At 37.7% G+C, this 17,969-nt stretch overlaps 3 protein-coding genes and 1 long non-coding RNA gene across 4 annotated transcripts; all 4 read right to left on the bottom strand.

The window, feature by feature from the left end:
* Window positions 1-4,039: 4,039 nt before the first annotated feature.
* On the bottom strand, window positions 4,040-6,075 carry LOC117631691. Its single transcript, XR_004586347.1, has 3 exons — window positions 5,880-6,075; window positions 5,611-5,716; window positions 4,040-4,453 (listed from the first exon to the last, which is right to left on the bottom strand). It is a non-coding gene; the product is annotated as an uncharacterized LOC117631691 (long non-coding RNA).
* A 1,205-nt stretch (window positions 6,076-7,280) lies between these two features.
* LOC117633218 (signal peptidase complex subunit 3B-like) lies at window positions 7,281-9,813 on the bottom strand. The gene is made up of 6 exons (XM_034366935.1): window positions 9,515-9,813; window positions 9,356-9,403; window positions 8,423-8,485; window positions 7,971-8,024; window positions 7,695-7,781; window positions 7,281-7,557 (listed from the first exon to the last, which is right to left on the bottom strand). The coding sequence occupies exons 1-6, from the start codon at window positions 9,638-9,640 to the stop codon at window positions 7,432-7,434; spliced, it is 504 nt and encodes a 167-aa protein (XP_034222826.1). The 5' UTR covers window positions 9,641-9,813; the 3' UTR covers window positions 7,281-7,431.
* Window positions 9,814-11,288: 1,475 nt separating this feature from the next.
* On the bottom strand, window positions 11,289-12,956 carry LOC117631698 (basic 7S globulin-like). Its single transcript, XM_034364978.1, has one exon. The coding sequence runs from the start codon at window positions 12,714-12,716 to the stop codon at window positions 11,421-11,423; it is 1,296 nt and encodes a 431-aa protein (XP_034220869.1). The 5' UTR covers window positions 12,717-12,956; the 3' UTR covers window positions 11,289-11,420.
* Window positions 12,957-13,808: 852 nt separating this feature from the next.
* On the bottom strand, window positions 13,809-16,526 carry LOC117632658 (heavy metal-associated isoprenylated plant protein 34-like). Its single transcript, XM_034366203.1, has 3 exons — window positions 15,899-16,526; window positions 15,671-15,743; window positions 13,809-15,527 (listed from the first exon to the last, which is right to left on the bottom strand). The coding sequence occupies exons 1-3, from the start codon at window positions 15,908-15,910 to the stop codon at window positions 13,963-13,965; spliced, it is 1,650 nt and encodes a 549-aa protein (XP_034222094.1). The 5' UTR covers window positions 15,911-16,526; the 3' UTR covers window positions 13,809-13,962.
* Between the last annotated feature and the right edge of the window lie 1,443 nt (window positions 16,527-17,969).

The following is a 17,969-nucleotide window of genomic DNA, read 5'->3' on the forward strand; positions in this document are numbered from 1 at the left end:
GTACAGGAATTTCCGAACTTGAAAAATCCCCTACAGATATAGAGAGAGGATGGTATTGGCTTCCTTATCTCCGAACCCGACCCAAAAATATACATGTTTGTATTTAAATATATAAGTATAATATTTATGTTTAATCTTAAATTAACCTCCTTTTCCTAATTCTTCCTAATTTTCTCTGTAATTTCATATTGATGTGATTTTGAATAGTTAAGCTAAACTTTATAGTTAATTTAGATGTGTTAAATAATAATTGAATATAAAATTTAATGTTAAAATGTATGATAAATATTTTTTATGCGAAAAAATAAGGAATTCGGGGTGGGTAGGGGATGGATTCAAAAATGGAGGCGAGGATGGAAAATTAGGACAGAGATGGTATTATCATATCTGCCCCTACATAATCTGTTGCCATCCCTAACTACAATGGGCAATGGAGTAAGGAGCCTCATTAACTTCCGTTTGGATGTTTGGAGTGTCATATTCCTTGTCCCGATAGAATTATCCTGACCCAGATTTTAAAAAAAATCTTTTCAAATTTATAATTTTCGGAATTAAATGATTGGGCTAGTTTTGCCAAAAAAAATTAAAAAGTGTAGCTTGGTTTGGCTATGCCGCTGTGGCCTTGAGCTTTTTTTTACTTCCTTTATGGGCTTTGGCCCATCCATACCAAAAAAAAACAAAAACAAAAAACAAAAAATGAATGTTAAAATCTCGCTTGGCTTGGGACAGACATTATTCTTAAGACAAAACAAACAAAATATTCATGATATCTGAAATATAATTCATCACTTAAATTCCTTCCAATAATTTTCCTAAAATCAATTACAAGCATACCGCATACAAAATTCATGGGTAAGAAAGAACCCCAATGACTTCCATGAAATTAAGAACCCTAACTAGGTAACGCAACTGATTTCATCACTTTCCCCAAAATAGAATGTGAAAATTTAATTACAAACATTTGAGATCGTGGGGGACTGTACAAAAATTTGTACCCAATAATCATGCCTAAGTTGTGTTACAAATAAAAAATTGTGGATAAAGTTTGAAATTAACTTGGTTCGTGCTCAATAATCTTCACAGTCAGAGTCATCTGGCAAATCATCAAAGAAAGTAAGCAAAAAGTGAAGGTCATAATCCAATTTCAAAAATTCTTCCAGGTCAGGAATTGGACTCGGCACGTCATAAAGAGCCAGCTTTCTAGCCACCATTTGCACAATTGATGATGTTGTTGTGATCTTTTTAGTATTTCTTCATCTTCACGCCTTTCATCGTTACAAGGTGGAGATGATGATCGAGATAACAGACAAATTTTCTTATTATTCTTGTCATCGTTCTTCTTGCTTGTTTCTTGCGTCTCAAGTTTTTTTGGACAAGAACGAGGGTTTTCCTCCAGCATCCGAATCTCGTGCACTACTGTCTTTCTCTTGAGTTGTTCGTTAACGGCTACATTAGTTTCTCCCGTGTCGGTAGAAGACTCTGTGGCATCCGGGTCCAAAACCCGGATCCAAACCACCTTCAACCTTCCCTTCTTTTCTTCATATTCTTGTTCTTGTGGCGCTGCCGCTTCTTGTTTTATCTTTCGACTGCGGCATACTATTGGTCTTAGGCTACAATTGCTTGGGATTTTAGTGGATGAAACGGTGCGTTTGGTGGCATTATTGTTGGTGGTGGTGAGAATATGAAGTTGATGTTCGTGTTCTTGCGGAACTGCCGCCTCTTGTTTTCTCCTCAGACTGCGGCGGCCAGGGTGGTTTTAGGCCGAGGCCGCTGCAATTATTTTGGGGTTTGGTGGACGAAACAGTGCGTTGGATGGCATTGGGGTTGGTATTGGGAGCAGCGAGAGCAAGGACAATTTGTGGCATGACGATCGGGTTTTGTCTCGTTTTATTTTTTTTAGACGGAGCAGAAGGACTTGAAGCCTCCATGATGATCGGTGTGTGCTTGACTAATAAGGATGCGATAGTAATTTTGGTCTCATAAGGATGCAATCACTTTGCGTTTTGGTGGATGAACGGGTGCATTTGGTGCCATTTTTGGTGTGTGGAAGAGTGGTTGCATTGGGAGCACCGAGAGCAAGAACGACTGAGATGACTGAGTCTGGCTGTTCTCTCGTTTCTCTTTTTGTTGAACCCTCCATGTTCAATGTGTGCTTCATCATGCATGTGTAGAGTGCAAAGTGTGAATTGAAGAGAACATGTATTTAATTTATGGGGATATTTGCAATCTTAAGAGGGGGGGAAGTGAGAGGGGATTTTTCTCACACACAACTAAAATTATTGATATGCAAATCAAAGACTTTTTCCACTTGACTAAATCATGTTAATAATATATAATATAAGTTTCAACCTAGGGCTATTCACATATAATTAATTCCTTGCATGAAAAGGAATTTAATAATTTCAAAATATTAACACTCACGCCAAAAAAAATAAAATAAAGAGGTCCGGTTGAATTAGTTTCCCAATGCAAGAATTAGGAAACCAAGTTCTATAGAGAATCTTGGCCAAAAAAAAAAAATTGTTATATAGAGAATCCAAAAATCCGAGCAAATCTCATATTTTTCTATTTTTCTTTATCATAAGTGAAAATCCTCTTCGTGTCTATGATCTTCTTTATATTATCTAGATATACAATACTAAAAAACACAATCATCTATATTCTTGTGACAAGCAATATCGCCATATCTAGATATGAAATAAAAAATAAAAGAAAGGGCAATTAGATGCTCGGATCCTAACAAGATACAGAGATATGCTTTCACTAGTAAATCCACCACTCTCATAGGTGCCCTATATATATTTGTGATTTTGCAACACAACTTGCATAGCTGCAAATTTACATGAAAACCAACCATATTGCCAATGTCCATATATATGTCGAGCAGAAGATTCGCGAGCTTCTGGAAATTCTTTCAACCTCTTGAGTCTTTCTTCGAACAACATTAGAGGAAGGACAACATTCTGAATCCAATTCGAGCACTGTAACTTTATATTGCATGCATCATGCATATAGTGCTAGAGAATTTTGTTCCACTTTCTCTGCTCAGCCCCTCATCATTTTGTTATTCCTAAACAAGCTAAACTCACCCCAGTAAGAAAACTGATGATGAGCACCACCTTCTGCAAAATACTATGAATAAAAACGTCTAGAGCAGAAAGACGTACGTGTGGTTTGTGTATATGTGTTTTGGGTAAAATGAAAATCACATCAATGTACATATGGGGGTTTAATTTAAAGCCTTTGAACTTGATGGTCTTTTCTCTTGAGAGGTTGTACTTGAATCTTTGATTTCTTGATCTACTAAATGGCCTACAGTATTATTGGGGAAGGAAAATAGACGGCTACCCAAAAACAGAAGGAACAGCCACTCAAATCAGCAGACAGAAAGTAAGGCAATATTCGTTTTAGATGACGATATCTATCTTTTGCGGCGGTTTTAAATCTTTTGCAACGAGTTTTGAAGCATTCGTGACGATTTTAAGGAACCATATCGGGAGAGTGCCTATAGCAGCGCTTTCTACCGTCGCCAACCGCTGCGATTACGTGTTTTTGAAACGGTTTAAAGAAACCGCTGCTAAAAGTAGGAAAAAAGTGAAAAAAATTTGCTTTCATCCACCTCCCGTTTGTGGTGTTTTTTTCCCTTCACAAAACACAAAGTAAATTGGGAATGTCATTTAAATCCAAATATTGTTACAAGTTTCTCTCAAGTTATTTCCTAGTGTAATTTTTTTAATGGAAATATCGCACACTTGAAAACAAAACAATAGCATGATCTCATATATCTCACTTCTCTCTAATGTTTTTGGTAAGGATACAACAATAAATTATTAGCACATCTGCTATGCCCTATGACTTGCACGGTAGAATGGTTCTTGGCTGCTGAAAATTTAACTTGATCTGCTCCAATGCTTAGTGTCACGGGATGACTTTTTCGGAGTCTTCCTTACGTGCGGCCTTAGACTTGATCGCCTCTTGAACAAGCTAAGTCAGCCTCCTTCCTACGACACAAGATCGAACCAAGCAAAGAACAATCGCAAGAGCAAGAACACAATAAGAACGCTTAAGAAAGTTTGGGAGAATATATGCTTGTATTGCTACTCAATGCTTTACAAGTTGTGATGTGAGGATTCACAATGTGACATCCTCCTTATATACATTCCCTATCCCACCTACCATCATGGTAGGTGACTAAGATACAATGTCACCTACCGGCATCTACCAACCACTGTCACCAACCGTAGTCCACCTACTACTGTACAACGAATCTGGACATGTGGGCTAAGAGGTCTAGCATGATCAATCCAACGGGTTGGGCCTTGAACATGCGGGCCGTGACACTAGGCTAATAGAGCCAGCCCAAATAGTTTGAACCAGGCACGCTTAGAATCGCTCAAACCCCCAACACACATGAAGCCATTTCCACAGCCACGCATTATTATGCGAATGAGTGCTGCGATTCACAAATACAACAGGTCAGAAAAACTCCAAAAGTAATTTCATGCATCTGTGTGTACGAACACTAGATAAGCAAGAACAAAGAAAATATCAGATCCATGCAAGAAAAAAGCATAAGACACGAGGTCCTCAGAAAGGAAAAAAAAAAAAAGGCTTATGAAATCAAAATAATTACAGGATATGAAAAATGTTATTTAAACAAGAAGAAAAGAAAGAGTAAGCCAAAACTAGAGTCTTACAACACCAGACATAAACTAGAGAGTCTAGAAAGGGGTAGCATTCCTACGTTAAAAATCTCTGTTCCAACATCTCATAAATGTAAAATTCTGATTCAAGTTTCCCTTTCTTGTCAGACTCTAGAACCTTGTGGAGCAATATGTTTCACCTAAACAAAGGAACCATATATTTTCTATCTTCCGAAACTAGAACTTAAAAGTTTAAAATACAAGACCAAAGAATTATATCAAACAGGAGAAAGCTTTTTAAAACAATAAATCAATATGCCAATATAACAGCACAGTGACCCAAAGCAATCTATCAAGCAGAACCTAAAGGGAACTAGGATGCTACTAACTTGCAGACCTTGCAGCTTTTCTTGTTGTGGAACAAACACTTACAGCATCACATGATGCTCAACTACATACATATATCAAAAAACCATTTATCCAACATTTTTGAAACTCCATGAACATGTGGAACTCAATTAGTATGAACAAAATTGATAAAGGTGGCAATAATTAAGGAGTCTCTAAGACTCAATTGCTAAGTTTCAGTTGTTAATAGAGATCAGCATCCCACTCTCCAAGTATTTTCAGTTCTAACGTATGACCTACCTTTCAGTACCCTTCTATTGAAACAGAGATAAAATTCCATTATCTTAGCACCTAATTAGCCATTTACTTGCTATCTATCTACATCTCTATTCCACCAAGAAGGTGACTTCCAAGAAAACGTAAGACAAAATGCATCTGTTCTTAAGGGGTAAGGTAATCAACCCAGATAGCTGCTTCAAGTTTGAAGAGCACAAAGTTAACAAAAGTTATATCAGACCCAATTAGCAACTACATGATTGGAGGTTACAGTCCAGAGAATCACTCATAGACCCACAATATTTGAATTGAAGTTCTAAAATATATTAAGTATAAGATTTACCATAAAGAAGATTAACACTGCCTTGAACCGAGCGACTTGTGCTTTGAACCGTAATGTAGAACAACCCAAACACCCTTTAGCGCAGGCCTCCAATCGTCATTATCCTCTGCTTCGAGTTCTGGAGAGAAAAGAGAAAATAATGAGAAGAAAAAAGCCCAAAGCTTTCGATTTTTGATTTTGACCCAGAATATTGAAAACCAAATCGTTGGTTTCTTTCAAAAGTTAATTTTTCACCCAATTAGATATGTATTGCCAAAGCCAGTCTTTACCTTTTCTTTACTAACTCGACAGAGATGTCATGCGAGCGACGACGTCGACTAGGGAATTAGGGTTAGGGCTTTTGATTCCGCCGAATACATTTGGGGATTCACTTTCTGGAGAGGCAACAGCGAGCGATAGCCGGTTGTGATCAGATTTGGGCTACACTCGCAGGCCCATGACAGTAGTTTTACTCTTCCTTGTTTGGACTTACGACTTTTTCACCCACGATATTGAAAATCAAACGGCTTTTTTTGTTTCTTTCCAAAGAGACTCAGATTTTTTTTTTTTTTTTTTCCATTCTCTTTTTCTTTAGCATAAGAGCTGAGCATAACTTTTATCTTTCTTTTTTTTTCATTGCGTTTTTGTTTGTCATTTATTCTTATCATCTAAAATTATTTTATTTTTATCTCAATATATGTAGCAACAATTCATTATAATTAAAATTTTAAACAATGGCTTAATTTTAAAAGGACAAATATGTAAAACAATAGTCTATTAAAATGTAAATAATTATAAAAGCAAAAATGAAACATGAATCAATGTTCCACAAAAACTTTTTATAGATGAAGATAAAATAAACTAAAAAAATTATTGATATGAGTGAGCGAAAGTCGAGATGCTAATATATAACTAAAAGATTTCTAAAAGATTTTTTCATAAACTCTTCCTATTCTAGGTTATTTTCGTCATCGCAAGAAGAATCATCAGTGGCATCGGGGTCCCAAACATGGATGCGAACCACTCTCATGGTTGTCTTCTTATTTTTGCATTCATGTTCATGTTCATGTTCATGTTCATATTCGTGTCCGTGTTCTTGTTCTCGTGGCAGTGTCGGTTCTTGTGTTCTCTTTCGGGACGGGGTGGGTCGTGAGAGTAGTAGTGTTGCTCTAAGGTTGTATTTACTTTGCGTTTTGATGGATGAAGGGGTCCATTTGGCGCAGCTTTTGTTGTGTGGAAGAGTGGTGGCATTGGGAGCATTGAGAGCAGGGACAACTGGGTTTAATCTTGCGTAGAGAGAGCAAAGTGTGATTTGTAGAGAGAGCAAAGTGTGAATTGAAGAGAACAAGTCTCTATTTAATTTATAGGGACATTTGTAATCTTATCATCAACAATAACGGAAACTCTCGAAATCCAAAAGCAATGTGGAAATATGATCCGTTTCCAATTCCCCTAGGCCTGTCTAAATTTGTCCCAACTTTCCAATACCCTTCAAATTTATTCGATATTTAAAACAATTTTTAAAATTTTAAATAAAGAAAAAACTGGGTTATATGAAATTGTAAAAACAATTTTCAATGACATGCAATTCTCTTCCAGTCCACATGCGGGGTTTCCTTGGGAAATACAGAGGCCATGGACTGCAAGCCGCTACAGTAACTCCAATCCAATGCAAGAATTAGCAAACCAAGTTATAGAGAATCCAAAATCCGAGCAAATCTCAATATATTTCTTTTTTCTTATCAGAACTGAAAGCCTTCCGTGTTTCTAAGTCTATAAATTTAGCAATGATCATTCCTTGTTAAGAGAGGCTAAAGCTACAGAACAAATACAAACACAACCTCATCTATATTCTTGTGGCAAGCGATATCCAGACATGACTATCTTGTCAGCAAACATTTTGCCAGTCTTGGGCATCACATGCCAGTGCAACGTCAAGTTGAATTCTTTACCCCGGAGATTGCTTCCCTACACAAGCAACAATCATAAAGATTGTCAATTTCCGATCGAACCACTAAACTACATTAGATCTTTATTCTTCGGTAACGCCAAGAAACAGATGCAAAGAATGGAAGGGACTGTACTAATTCATGAAGACGGCATACCTGATCAATGAAACGGTACTTGTTTGAAGTATGAATCCAAAACTTTGCATGCTCTTTGGTTGGGATGATCCCATCCCACAGAGAGATCTGTAAAATAGAGAGCAACGACTTATGTAACCTGCAACTACACCACTGGTACAGTCAACAAGCCCTAGGGATGACAACCTCATGTTTATCTCAAGAAAACCAAAACCGAAACATATAACTAAGCAGAAATACAATTGAAAGAATATAACTCCAAAAGCATATGTGCAGCCAGATCCAAAGTAGCTTTACCTGATTCAGTGAGTTCTTTGGGGTTCCATACTCAGAGGCTAGAAAAACAAAAACCTGTCACGCATTGCAGATAAAAGTAGAAGGTATTAGCGTCAAGGTTATGAATCATACTTGCATGACATAAACTGGCAGGAAAATCAGAAAAGAGCTTCAATTGTCTTATTGTGTTCTGCATAATTTGAATTTCACTAGACACTCCAAAGAAAATGCAGCAAAACATAACAACAAAGACACTTCCTCAACGGAAATGAGGAGTGGTTTTTACTTTTGTTTATTGGCTTCTAGTTCTGTGCGTGAAAGTTACAATTACTCTCAAACCCATGATTATCATAAAACTTCCTCGCAGTGTACCCAAATACTACTTGAAGCACACACAAGAGATACTCAAAAAAATGTATGCAACTGTGAATTCCTGCTAACACATACACACACAAATTTGTAAAATTGCAAACCTGCTTTGTGTTCCACGTAAACAATGACTGTAAGTCTGCTGATATATTCATAGTCATGCTGACCTGGCATAAAATGAAAATCACTTTAGTTCATATCAAATTGTGATTCATTCCATACACATAATCTTCCTTTCTTAATCACCCATCTACTAGTCTCTACAAATCAAAAGGGAAAATCCAACGTTGATGATCCAAAGCGTAACCAACTTGGAAGGGCAAAACAGTTCATGCAGCTCAGGAGCAGTTGTAACTGCAGCCAATACCAAGTTCATTATAACCTCGAGCTTTAGTAAATGCCCTCTTAGTTTGATCACCAAACAAAAATAAAAAGGCCTCTAATTTTCTTTTACCTGTTTTCCTATAGTCACAATCCCATTCTGTTTTCTTATATGTGTCACAAAGCTCAACACCAGCAACTACCACCTATAACTAGTCAAATCATGGACCACCTTTTCGACTGAGGAGAAATACCACATCTTTTAAAAGGCTGAAGGACAGTGATCTTACTACTTGATTATCTATAAACAGACAGCCAATGAGCTCACACCAATATGTGGAAAGAGGTGATTAAGCTCTCCAGGATCGTAATATTAATGTTTTATATTTTACTTTCAACACATAAAATACACCTAGATCAAAGAACCAAATGATTTACTGAAACTAGACCACAAAACCCGGAAATTTCAGAACTTTGCTCCGAAACCTGTACATCCATACATAGTCAATACACACACAAATGCATACACATGGAAATTTGATATAGAAAGTAACCCGAAGACCCTTGGTATAGAAAATAAATCCCAAAGTGGCAGTCTTTAAACTAGATTATAAAGAAGAATCAAAGAAAATCCATTTAAGCCAATACCAAATTGAATTCATATACAGAACAATTTCACATATAACCCCATCAAACTATAAATTAGAGAAATGTACCTCGTCATTGCCATTTGGTTGCTTCTGAAACCAATTGATGTTCAGCACCTAAATAGACCCAACAAGCAAAATCATAAATAAAATCGAACTGGGTATTCTAATTGAAAACAAAATTCAAACTTTTAAAATCCTAGATCTACCAAAGAGCAGAGAAAGGACCTGGACTTGGGAAGTGGGAGTGGGGTGGTTGAGATTATCACAGATAGAGGCCATGGCACACATGAGGGCCAAAATTGTGACTGCGAACGTTAGCAAAGCATTCGCTCTGTACCCAAACGAATGCATCTTCTTTCTTTCTTTCTTTTTGGGTTTTTTTGCTTCGTTTTCTGCTTGTTCTGGTTTTGGTCCGAGAAAGAAAGAAAGAAAAAATGTGCGTTTTCTTTTGGGGGGTTTGAAGAAACGAAGACTTGGGAGGTTTTGTTTTGTTTGTACTTATAATAATCAAATGACAGATAAAGCAAGGGGATGGGAGAGTGTCACACTTTGGCTATACTGCTCAGTCATTGGACAAAGACACGTAGGTGGGGCCCTCCGTTTCTAATCTTCTTGGCAATTTTTGCTGGTCTGGTTTTTACCATGTCTGTAATTCTTTATTTATTCTATTCCATAATTTCTCCAAATATTGAACATGAGAAAAATCAATATAAAAAATTGGGAATTTTGAAGTTGCATGTAAAAACATTGGATCACTTGGCTAAACTATTTTAAAAAAAATTAGTAAAAACGCGTATAGTCGTTCGGTTATACAATTTTTTAAAGAAATTATAAAAATTTGAAAAACAAAACATACGCCTAACGATTAGGAGCCCAAATGTACAGCCGTGTGTGGCTATACTATTTTTAGAAACATAAATAAAATCGAGTATAGCCGCCCGGCTATACTACTTTTAAAATAAATTTTAAAAAACCGGGTATGGCCGCTCGGCCATACTATATACAATATAAAAAAAGGACCCGGCCAACGCCTAGGAGCCACGTGTCAAAACAGTAAAGCCAACCGTCTATACTATTTTTTACAAAAAATTAGGGAAAAACCATGTATGGCCGCGCGGCTATACTATATATATATATATATATATATATATAAAAGGCTCACTCATTACGTGTCAAAAAAGTAAAACCGACCGGCTATACGATTTCTTGAAAAAAAAAATTAAAAAATCTTGTATTAATTATTAACTGTTGCTTCTACAGAAAAATAACAATAAAACCTGGCTCTTTGGGCTCTTCAAAGGAAGGCTTTTTCTTTAATTGGCTAAATATTATATTTCCTTTTAAAAAATATGATATTTGGACCCAACAAAATATCATTGGCTTTGAGTTTTTTTTTTGGGTTAACTAAAACGAGGGTACAGGCCCAAAAAATAAACTTAGCCCGAAACAAGCCTTGGCCTGGCAATGGCAACACTAGCCCAAGTCACCCTCAAGCCTCTTTTATATATTTAGCAGATTATGTATTAAGATTGTTTTTAAAGTACAAGCGATACTCTAAACTACACAGGGAATGAGAGGTTCTCAAACACACTACTATTTAGGTGTCATGAAAGTTCGAACATGAGACCAGTAATTTGCAATTCAAGGTCATTTTTTTAGTACTACGATACATAACCATGAAATGGACCATTTACCCAATTGTTCATTAGGTTTGGAATCCATTTGAGCATGTCATCATTTAATAAAATATTTCAAAATCAGTAAGTTTTTGAATACTATAGTACTTTTTCTTATCTTTTAAAAGTCCTAATTGAACACAACCGGACTTGTATTGATTATTTAAAAATCCTAATTGAATACTACCAGATTTTTATTGATTACTTAAAAATCCTAATTAAATACAACCATATTTTTAAGCTTCAAAACAATCCATTAAAATCACAATTGAATATACCCCCAAATTTGAGTTTCAAGCAAGAAAAAGACATAAACAACAATATAATTAAATAAAAGTTTTATTTATGCCGTCACTTAATTAGAGACAACATCAAACATAAAGCTTTAAAGTACATATTTTATTTTATCAACATACACAAAAACCCTCAGATCATCTCTCAAAGGGGTTCACAATCTACGGATCAGTGTTGGTGGAGGAGGTGCCAAAGTTGAAGTTGGCACAGTTGGTCCTGCGGAACAACAAGGAAGAGCTAAATCCCAGCCTTGAGTTCATCAAATCAAACTGCAGCAGATTATCCTCCAACTGCTGGGTCCCAATCACAATTGGAGCCTTAGGCCTCATCCCACCGTCCACAAACGCCAAACACATCACGCCAGGACGTGGCTGAATCATAGCGTTTGCACCAAAAATTCTCCACATGATGTTTTTCTTATTGTCCAGAACAAGGTCTATGCTGGGAACCGTAGGCCCCATCTTGCTGGTAGGGATTCTGTTTGCGTCAAAACATGCCCCAAATGGTGCCACGGGTTTCACATGAGGCACCCCTCGAAGCTGGTTCATGAAAAGCTGATTGAGTGCCCTGAAAATTGGGGTTTGGAGAGTTGTGTAGGGAGTTGTGGTGCTGATCATTGCCCCACCAAACCCACCTTTTGGGATCGAAGGCAACATGGCGTTGTTGATTTTAAATGATTGAACATTGATGTAGTACTCTCCTTGCTGGCCTATGGTGAATGGGGCATAGGTCAACTGGCGTGACACATCGATGCCCGGCTTCATGAAATAGGGTCCTTCACCGAAGAAAACGGCGCCATTTTTACCAGGTGAGGAAGTGAGGCACACTGCAAATTTTGGTGGGAAGCCAAAGTGGGAAGCTAGTTGGTATGGTAGGGAAATTGGGGAGTGGCCTAGACCAGCAACACCTTGAACATTTTTGGGTAACCCCTTTTGCAAGATGTTGGAAGGTGCACAAGCAAAGAGGAAATGGGGGTATGTGACCATTGGGCCAGGGCTTGAGCCTTGGGTTGATGGGATTTTGAGGACATCCTCTGCGAGCTCACCCTGGGCACTTTGTTGGGTCACAGGGTTCGTGGTCAAGAGCCCACAAGCGTTGGTATGGCAGCCTGGTCTGGTTTTCGAAGAGCTGCACGTGCGGCACGTGTGGCTGTTGGCCCTAGCACACTGGCTTGAGTGGCAAACAGGGGCTTTGTAAGTTGATGACGTGTATTGGTTCTCACAATTGACTGATAAGAACCTCCCAGTTAGGTCTATGACAAAGGGGAACTGGACTAGAGGGGTTCTTTTGTGAATTTGGACCACATGGAGATTGGTTGCCCTATCTTTCTGGACTTTGAGGACAAGCTTGTTTGGTCTGATGGGGACGTGGGTTTGGGATTTGGTTGCTGAAGATGTGAGAATGATAAGAGATAAAGAACAGAAGAAGAGCAGGAAATTATGAAGGAAAGAAGCCATGGATGCAATTGGAATTTGGAAATGAACAAGTTTTGGTATAGATAGGAAGATGAAACGGTGGGAATTGGCAAAGAACTAGAGAGGCAGAGCTTGCAATTTATAGAAGGGTGGCTTGCATATGGACATTTCAAAATTTGGCATTGTGTCCTTGCTTGAGGGATTTGAAAGCAGAAGAAGTGAGCATAATCTTGATATGAGAACAAAGAGTTGGTGAGTATGTAGGGGTACTTGGCAGTGAGGAAGGGCTTCAATGGGCTGCCCCAGACATGCAGTACCTTGTGCTTTAAGTAACAAACAAAAAAAATGACACTGGGTTTGGCCGGTACTCGAAACCAGCATTACTTTTGCATTTGGAAAGCAAATCTCCCTAATCATCTTTCTTAATCTGATAGGGATCATGTTTAATGGTTTATAAAGCAGAATTAGTTCTGCAATAACACAGTTTCTAAGTTCATCCAGAGGCAGCCTCCACCACATAGGTACAAAGCTTACCGACATGAATTTCAAAACCAGTTCTTTTCTGTAACGGTAGACTAATCATCATACCTGAAACTGAAGCTTACTTAAGATTTTGTTAGAAATCTTGTATAAACATGAAGATTAGGTGTTGTATTAGGCCTGTTCAGATTGGGTCAATATGAAAGGCTCACAAAGGCAAAGCCCATATATTTAGTTTGGTTTGCTGAGGCTTAAAGAACAGCCTCTTTATCTCATACCCCACCAGGTGAGAAAAACACTGATGGCTCTGTTTTTTCAATTCTGGTTTCTGATAGCTCTGTCTCTGTATATAAATTATAATGCCAATGAAGTCACGTTTTCCTACCTTTCCAATCCGGACCTGATGGTGGAGACTGGTGAGAAAATGCAAGTCAAAAGGAGAAAAATCATGGACCCAATAATTTCAACAGATAGATAGAGATTGATGCTTTAAATATTTCCAAGTTGAAACCCACACATGATGCACCTTGATTAAAGTGCCTTCCTCTGCATCATTCTGGCAACCCTTATAGTATTTTAATTGAGATCCTAAACAAATTGGTTAAACAAATCATCAATGGGAGAATTAGGTTAGGGTTAATATACATTTACCGATAAGCAAAATTTACCCATATTACCAAGTAACATAAGCAATGGTACTTCCATAGTGTTTGCATTAAGCACCAGAAATACAATAATCCTAAAAAGATAAAAAGATAAAAAGATAAAGATAAAAACATGACTGAAACCCTAGCTACTTTTTATTTGTTCACATAAGATAGCAACCATTAGGATTCTCATCACTGAAATAGTTGGAGTAAGGATCATTTGAAGATGGCATTTGCTGAGGAGGCATGAAGTTCATGGGGGCATGTGGCCGTGCATGCATCATGGGCTGGTACATGCCATTGCCTCTCTGTTGGTTCATCATCATGGCCATGTATTGTTGTTGCTGCAGCTGCATCTGCTGCTGCTGCTGTAGTTGCTGGAGCTGCTGCTGCTGCTGCTGCTGGTTATAGGGGTTTCCAGCAGGCCCCATCCCTTGATAATATCCACCGTTCATCATCGATGGTGTAGGCAATCCTTGAACTGCTGGAGCATTACCCATCTGCCCCATTGGATAATTACCCATTGGACCCCTCTGGCCCATTTGGCCCGTCTGACCCATTGGACCCCTCTGGCCCATTTGACCCATCTGGCCAATTGGAACCATCTGGCCCTTTTGGCCCATTTGAATTTGATGCATATCTCCTCCATTGCCACCTTTGCCTCCTCCTTTGCCTCCATTGCTTCCCTTCCCCTCTTTGCCTTCTTTGATCTCTTTGCCCCCTTTCCCTCCTTTGCCATGATTGAGCACCACATCAATTTCATGATAATCATTTTTCCCCTTCTTAAGTTCACGGGCCCCATCATGTTTGCCTCCACTCTTTTTCCCTCCATTGCCCTTGCCATTGTTTTTCCCATCACCACCATCCACACCACTTCCTTTGGAACCACCCCTTCCTATACTAGTACTTCTTTTAAGCCAACCCACCAAGCCACCTCCACTCTTGCACTCTTCTTTTTCTTTTTCTCCTTTCTTTTTCTCCCCTCCTTTGCCATTTCCACCCCCTTTCTTTCCATCCTTGCCATTCTTCTTTTCATTATTTTCACTCTTGCCCTTCAATTGCACAGGAAATTCAATAACCCCACCTTTCTTGGCAGAGCCTCCCCCACCACCACCACCTGATTTTTTCTCATTCATAGCATGCATATTGATCATTCCAGCAGGCCCATGTGGCCCATGGCCATTTCCCATGATTGGCATCATCTTCCCATAAGGCCCTTGTGGACCCATCATACCTGGCATCATCTTATTGGGTTGCTGCTGCTGGTGATGGCCATGCCCAAACTCTTGTTCATCATCATCATCATCATAATCTTCATCACCAAACTCATCAAACTCCTCATCATCAAACTCACTGTCATATTCATCATCAAACTCACCATCACTCCCACCAAATTCATCCTCTGGCAAATTGAATTTCACAGATTTCTGGTCCTTAGGAGGAGGCATTTTCATGGCTTTACCCCCTTTGAATTGCTGCTGCTGCTGCTGTGCTTGTTGTTGTTGTTGGCCACCCTTTGGCTTCTGAGATTTGTTGTCTTTTCCACCTTTCCCAGCAGCCATCTGATTGTTGAGCTGAGCTTGGTTGTTGTTTGAAACCCTTTGAACTCCCAGAAGCTCGGCATTTTTGCCTTCTTTTTTAAGTTTCTTAATAAATCTGATTGGATCAATATTCCCAATCACAGTCACCATCCCCTGATCTGCATCTATAATGCTGTTGTACACACCTGGACAACAAGACCATTCAAACAATTAGCCACAAAAACTACTTACCCCATTGAAATTCACAGCATAAAGATCAGTACTTTGAGCTAATATTAATGAAAAAATACTGATTAGTGTTTTTGGGTAACAAATTAAACGAACATACCTTCAATTTTCAACGCTTTCCTAACTTTCCCCTTACAGCCCAAGCAGCAGATATTTACCTTGTAAACCGATCTCTGCGAGTTAAAAAAAAAAAAAAAATCCCAGAAGACCAACTTAGACTGAGTCACTGTTTGTGCCGAATTAGTAAGAAAGAAACTAACAGAGGAACAGTATAGCATAGCTTTGTTTCAGAACATTATGAACGAAAATAGTTTAAACAAAAGTGTACCTGAAGATCCATAACCTCCAGCTTACTCGTTGTCTATGAGAGAGAGAGAGAGAGCAAACAGGTTTGCTTGAGTTTGTGAGCTGAGGATATAAATGCAGACAGAGAGAGAGAGAGAGAGAGAGAGAGAGAGAGGAAGAGAGCTCAAGGGCGGTTGGTGAGAGAGAACTCAACACTTTATCTTTTAGCTTTCTTCCTCCGTTCCGAGGGTTTTGTGCACTCTCTTTTCAAGCAATATTTTAAAGCAGGAAAGAGAGAGAGTGAGCAGTCCGTTTGCTCCAGCTCCAAGTACCGCGACCAGATTTATAAATCGAATATCTCCTGAACAATACAACTTGAACAACAATTGAGAGGTTTATATAGCTAAACAGAAACTAATCCTAGTTTAGAAAAGATAAAAGAAACAGGAAACTTAAAGATTAATCCTAGTTCAGCTCAGATTAGTTGCCTCCTTTTGCCAGGGAAACCCAATTAAAAAAAGAAACACAACTAAAAAACTATGAATAGTTGCCTCCTCCTTTTGCCAGGAAAACAAAAAAGAAAGCATCAGATAACACTCTACTTCACTAGGAAAACATCAATTAAAAAAATACTATTATATTCTAACATAACATAGTAGAGAAACTAATACAACACTAAAGCAGCAAATTAAGCATAATTAATCATAATTAAGCCAGACTTAAGCAAGATTTAAGCAGAGCTTAAACATGATTTTGTACCACTTTTTGCACGTATTGTAATGAAACAGCTGGCGATTGCTTGGCTGGACACGGCTCTCTCTGTGTTACATTATTAGGATTGCTAAAGTACATGGCTTTATAATTTTATGGCACGCAGAAAGTGATTTAATAACTTATTTTGGAAACAAGGCCAGACATGATTAGACTAAAGATCAATAGCCATGGGCCCCATCTTCTCTGGGATCACGAGCAGTGGTGGGCCCTAGAACTGGGCCTTTATATCCCGGGCTCCATCACTCAAATGCTCTTACAATTATTTAAAGCCCAATAAATTTTTGCAAGTACCCTTCCATAAATTATTTGGATATCCTTTCTTTTTTGTGGTTTTCTTTTTATATAAGCAATAAATTACTTTAAATTAATTTAATATAACTCAAATGAAAATTAGAATTTTGGTGCAATAACGGATTTACCGTCCTAATTAATTCGCCTAACTTATGTATAGGGCTGGTTGAGTGTCTGCCCAACCCAAAGTTTTTTTAATATAAAATACCTACATATGTTATAAGTTCAGTCTAAATTTCAAAAAATTAAAAGCAATCCCTACATCATATCTTCTCTCTCCTTCTCTTTGGGATATATAACATCATCTTGTTTCTCTATCTTTTACCTACCTTCTTTCTCCCTCTATTTTCTATATATCTTTAATTATGGTTTAAATTTAAAATTGAGTATTCTAGGGTTTAATTAGGGATTAAAGAGAGTTTTTTAATAATATCGATAATGCATTGATAATTGAAGAATTTAAGAGTTCTAAGCATCAATAGTTTTGTTTTATTTTGCATTGCATTTACTTTTGATTTTAGTGTTTATTTGTGCATTTGTGAAACTTTTTTTTTATGGATAGAGATGTATTTTAAGGTAATGCTAATTACGTTCTCTTTGACTAAGTGTATCTTTTTATGTTTATTAATAAAATTCACTCGTACCATCGAGTTTAGCAGAGGCGGAACTAAAAGGGGGCACCCTTAAAAATTCAAACACTTTCTTTTATGACAAATCAACCTAGTTTTTAAGAAATCCTTAATTCTCTATTTTTTTTTCCTTTATTTTTTGTATGAATAACCTATCACTCTTTTATGATTACAAATGCATGCAATTCAAAAGAAATTTAGACATGAGAATGAAAGAGAAACAAAGAAAATAGTGAGCATTTAAGAATTTGTGAGGAATTTTATAATATTTTAACAATACCACTAACATATAATAATTCTCCATACAACCATATTTGAGAGGGGCCAATGCCCACCCTGGGAATGCATTGGCTATGCCAATAGAGTTTAGTATTTAAGTTTTGCCCATTTAATCTTCAAATCCTAAAACTGCCGTTGCCC

This window comes from Prunus dulcis, chromosome 6, assembly GCF_902201215.1.
Source record: "Prunus dulcis chromosome 6, ALMONDv2, whole genome shotgun sequence".
Lineage (NCBI taxonomy): Eukaryota > Viridiplantae > Streptophyta > Magnoliopsida > Rosales > Rosaceae > Prunus > Prunus dulcis.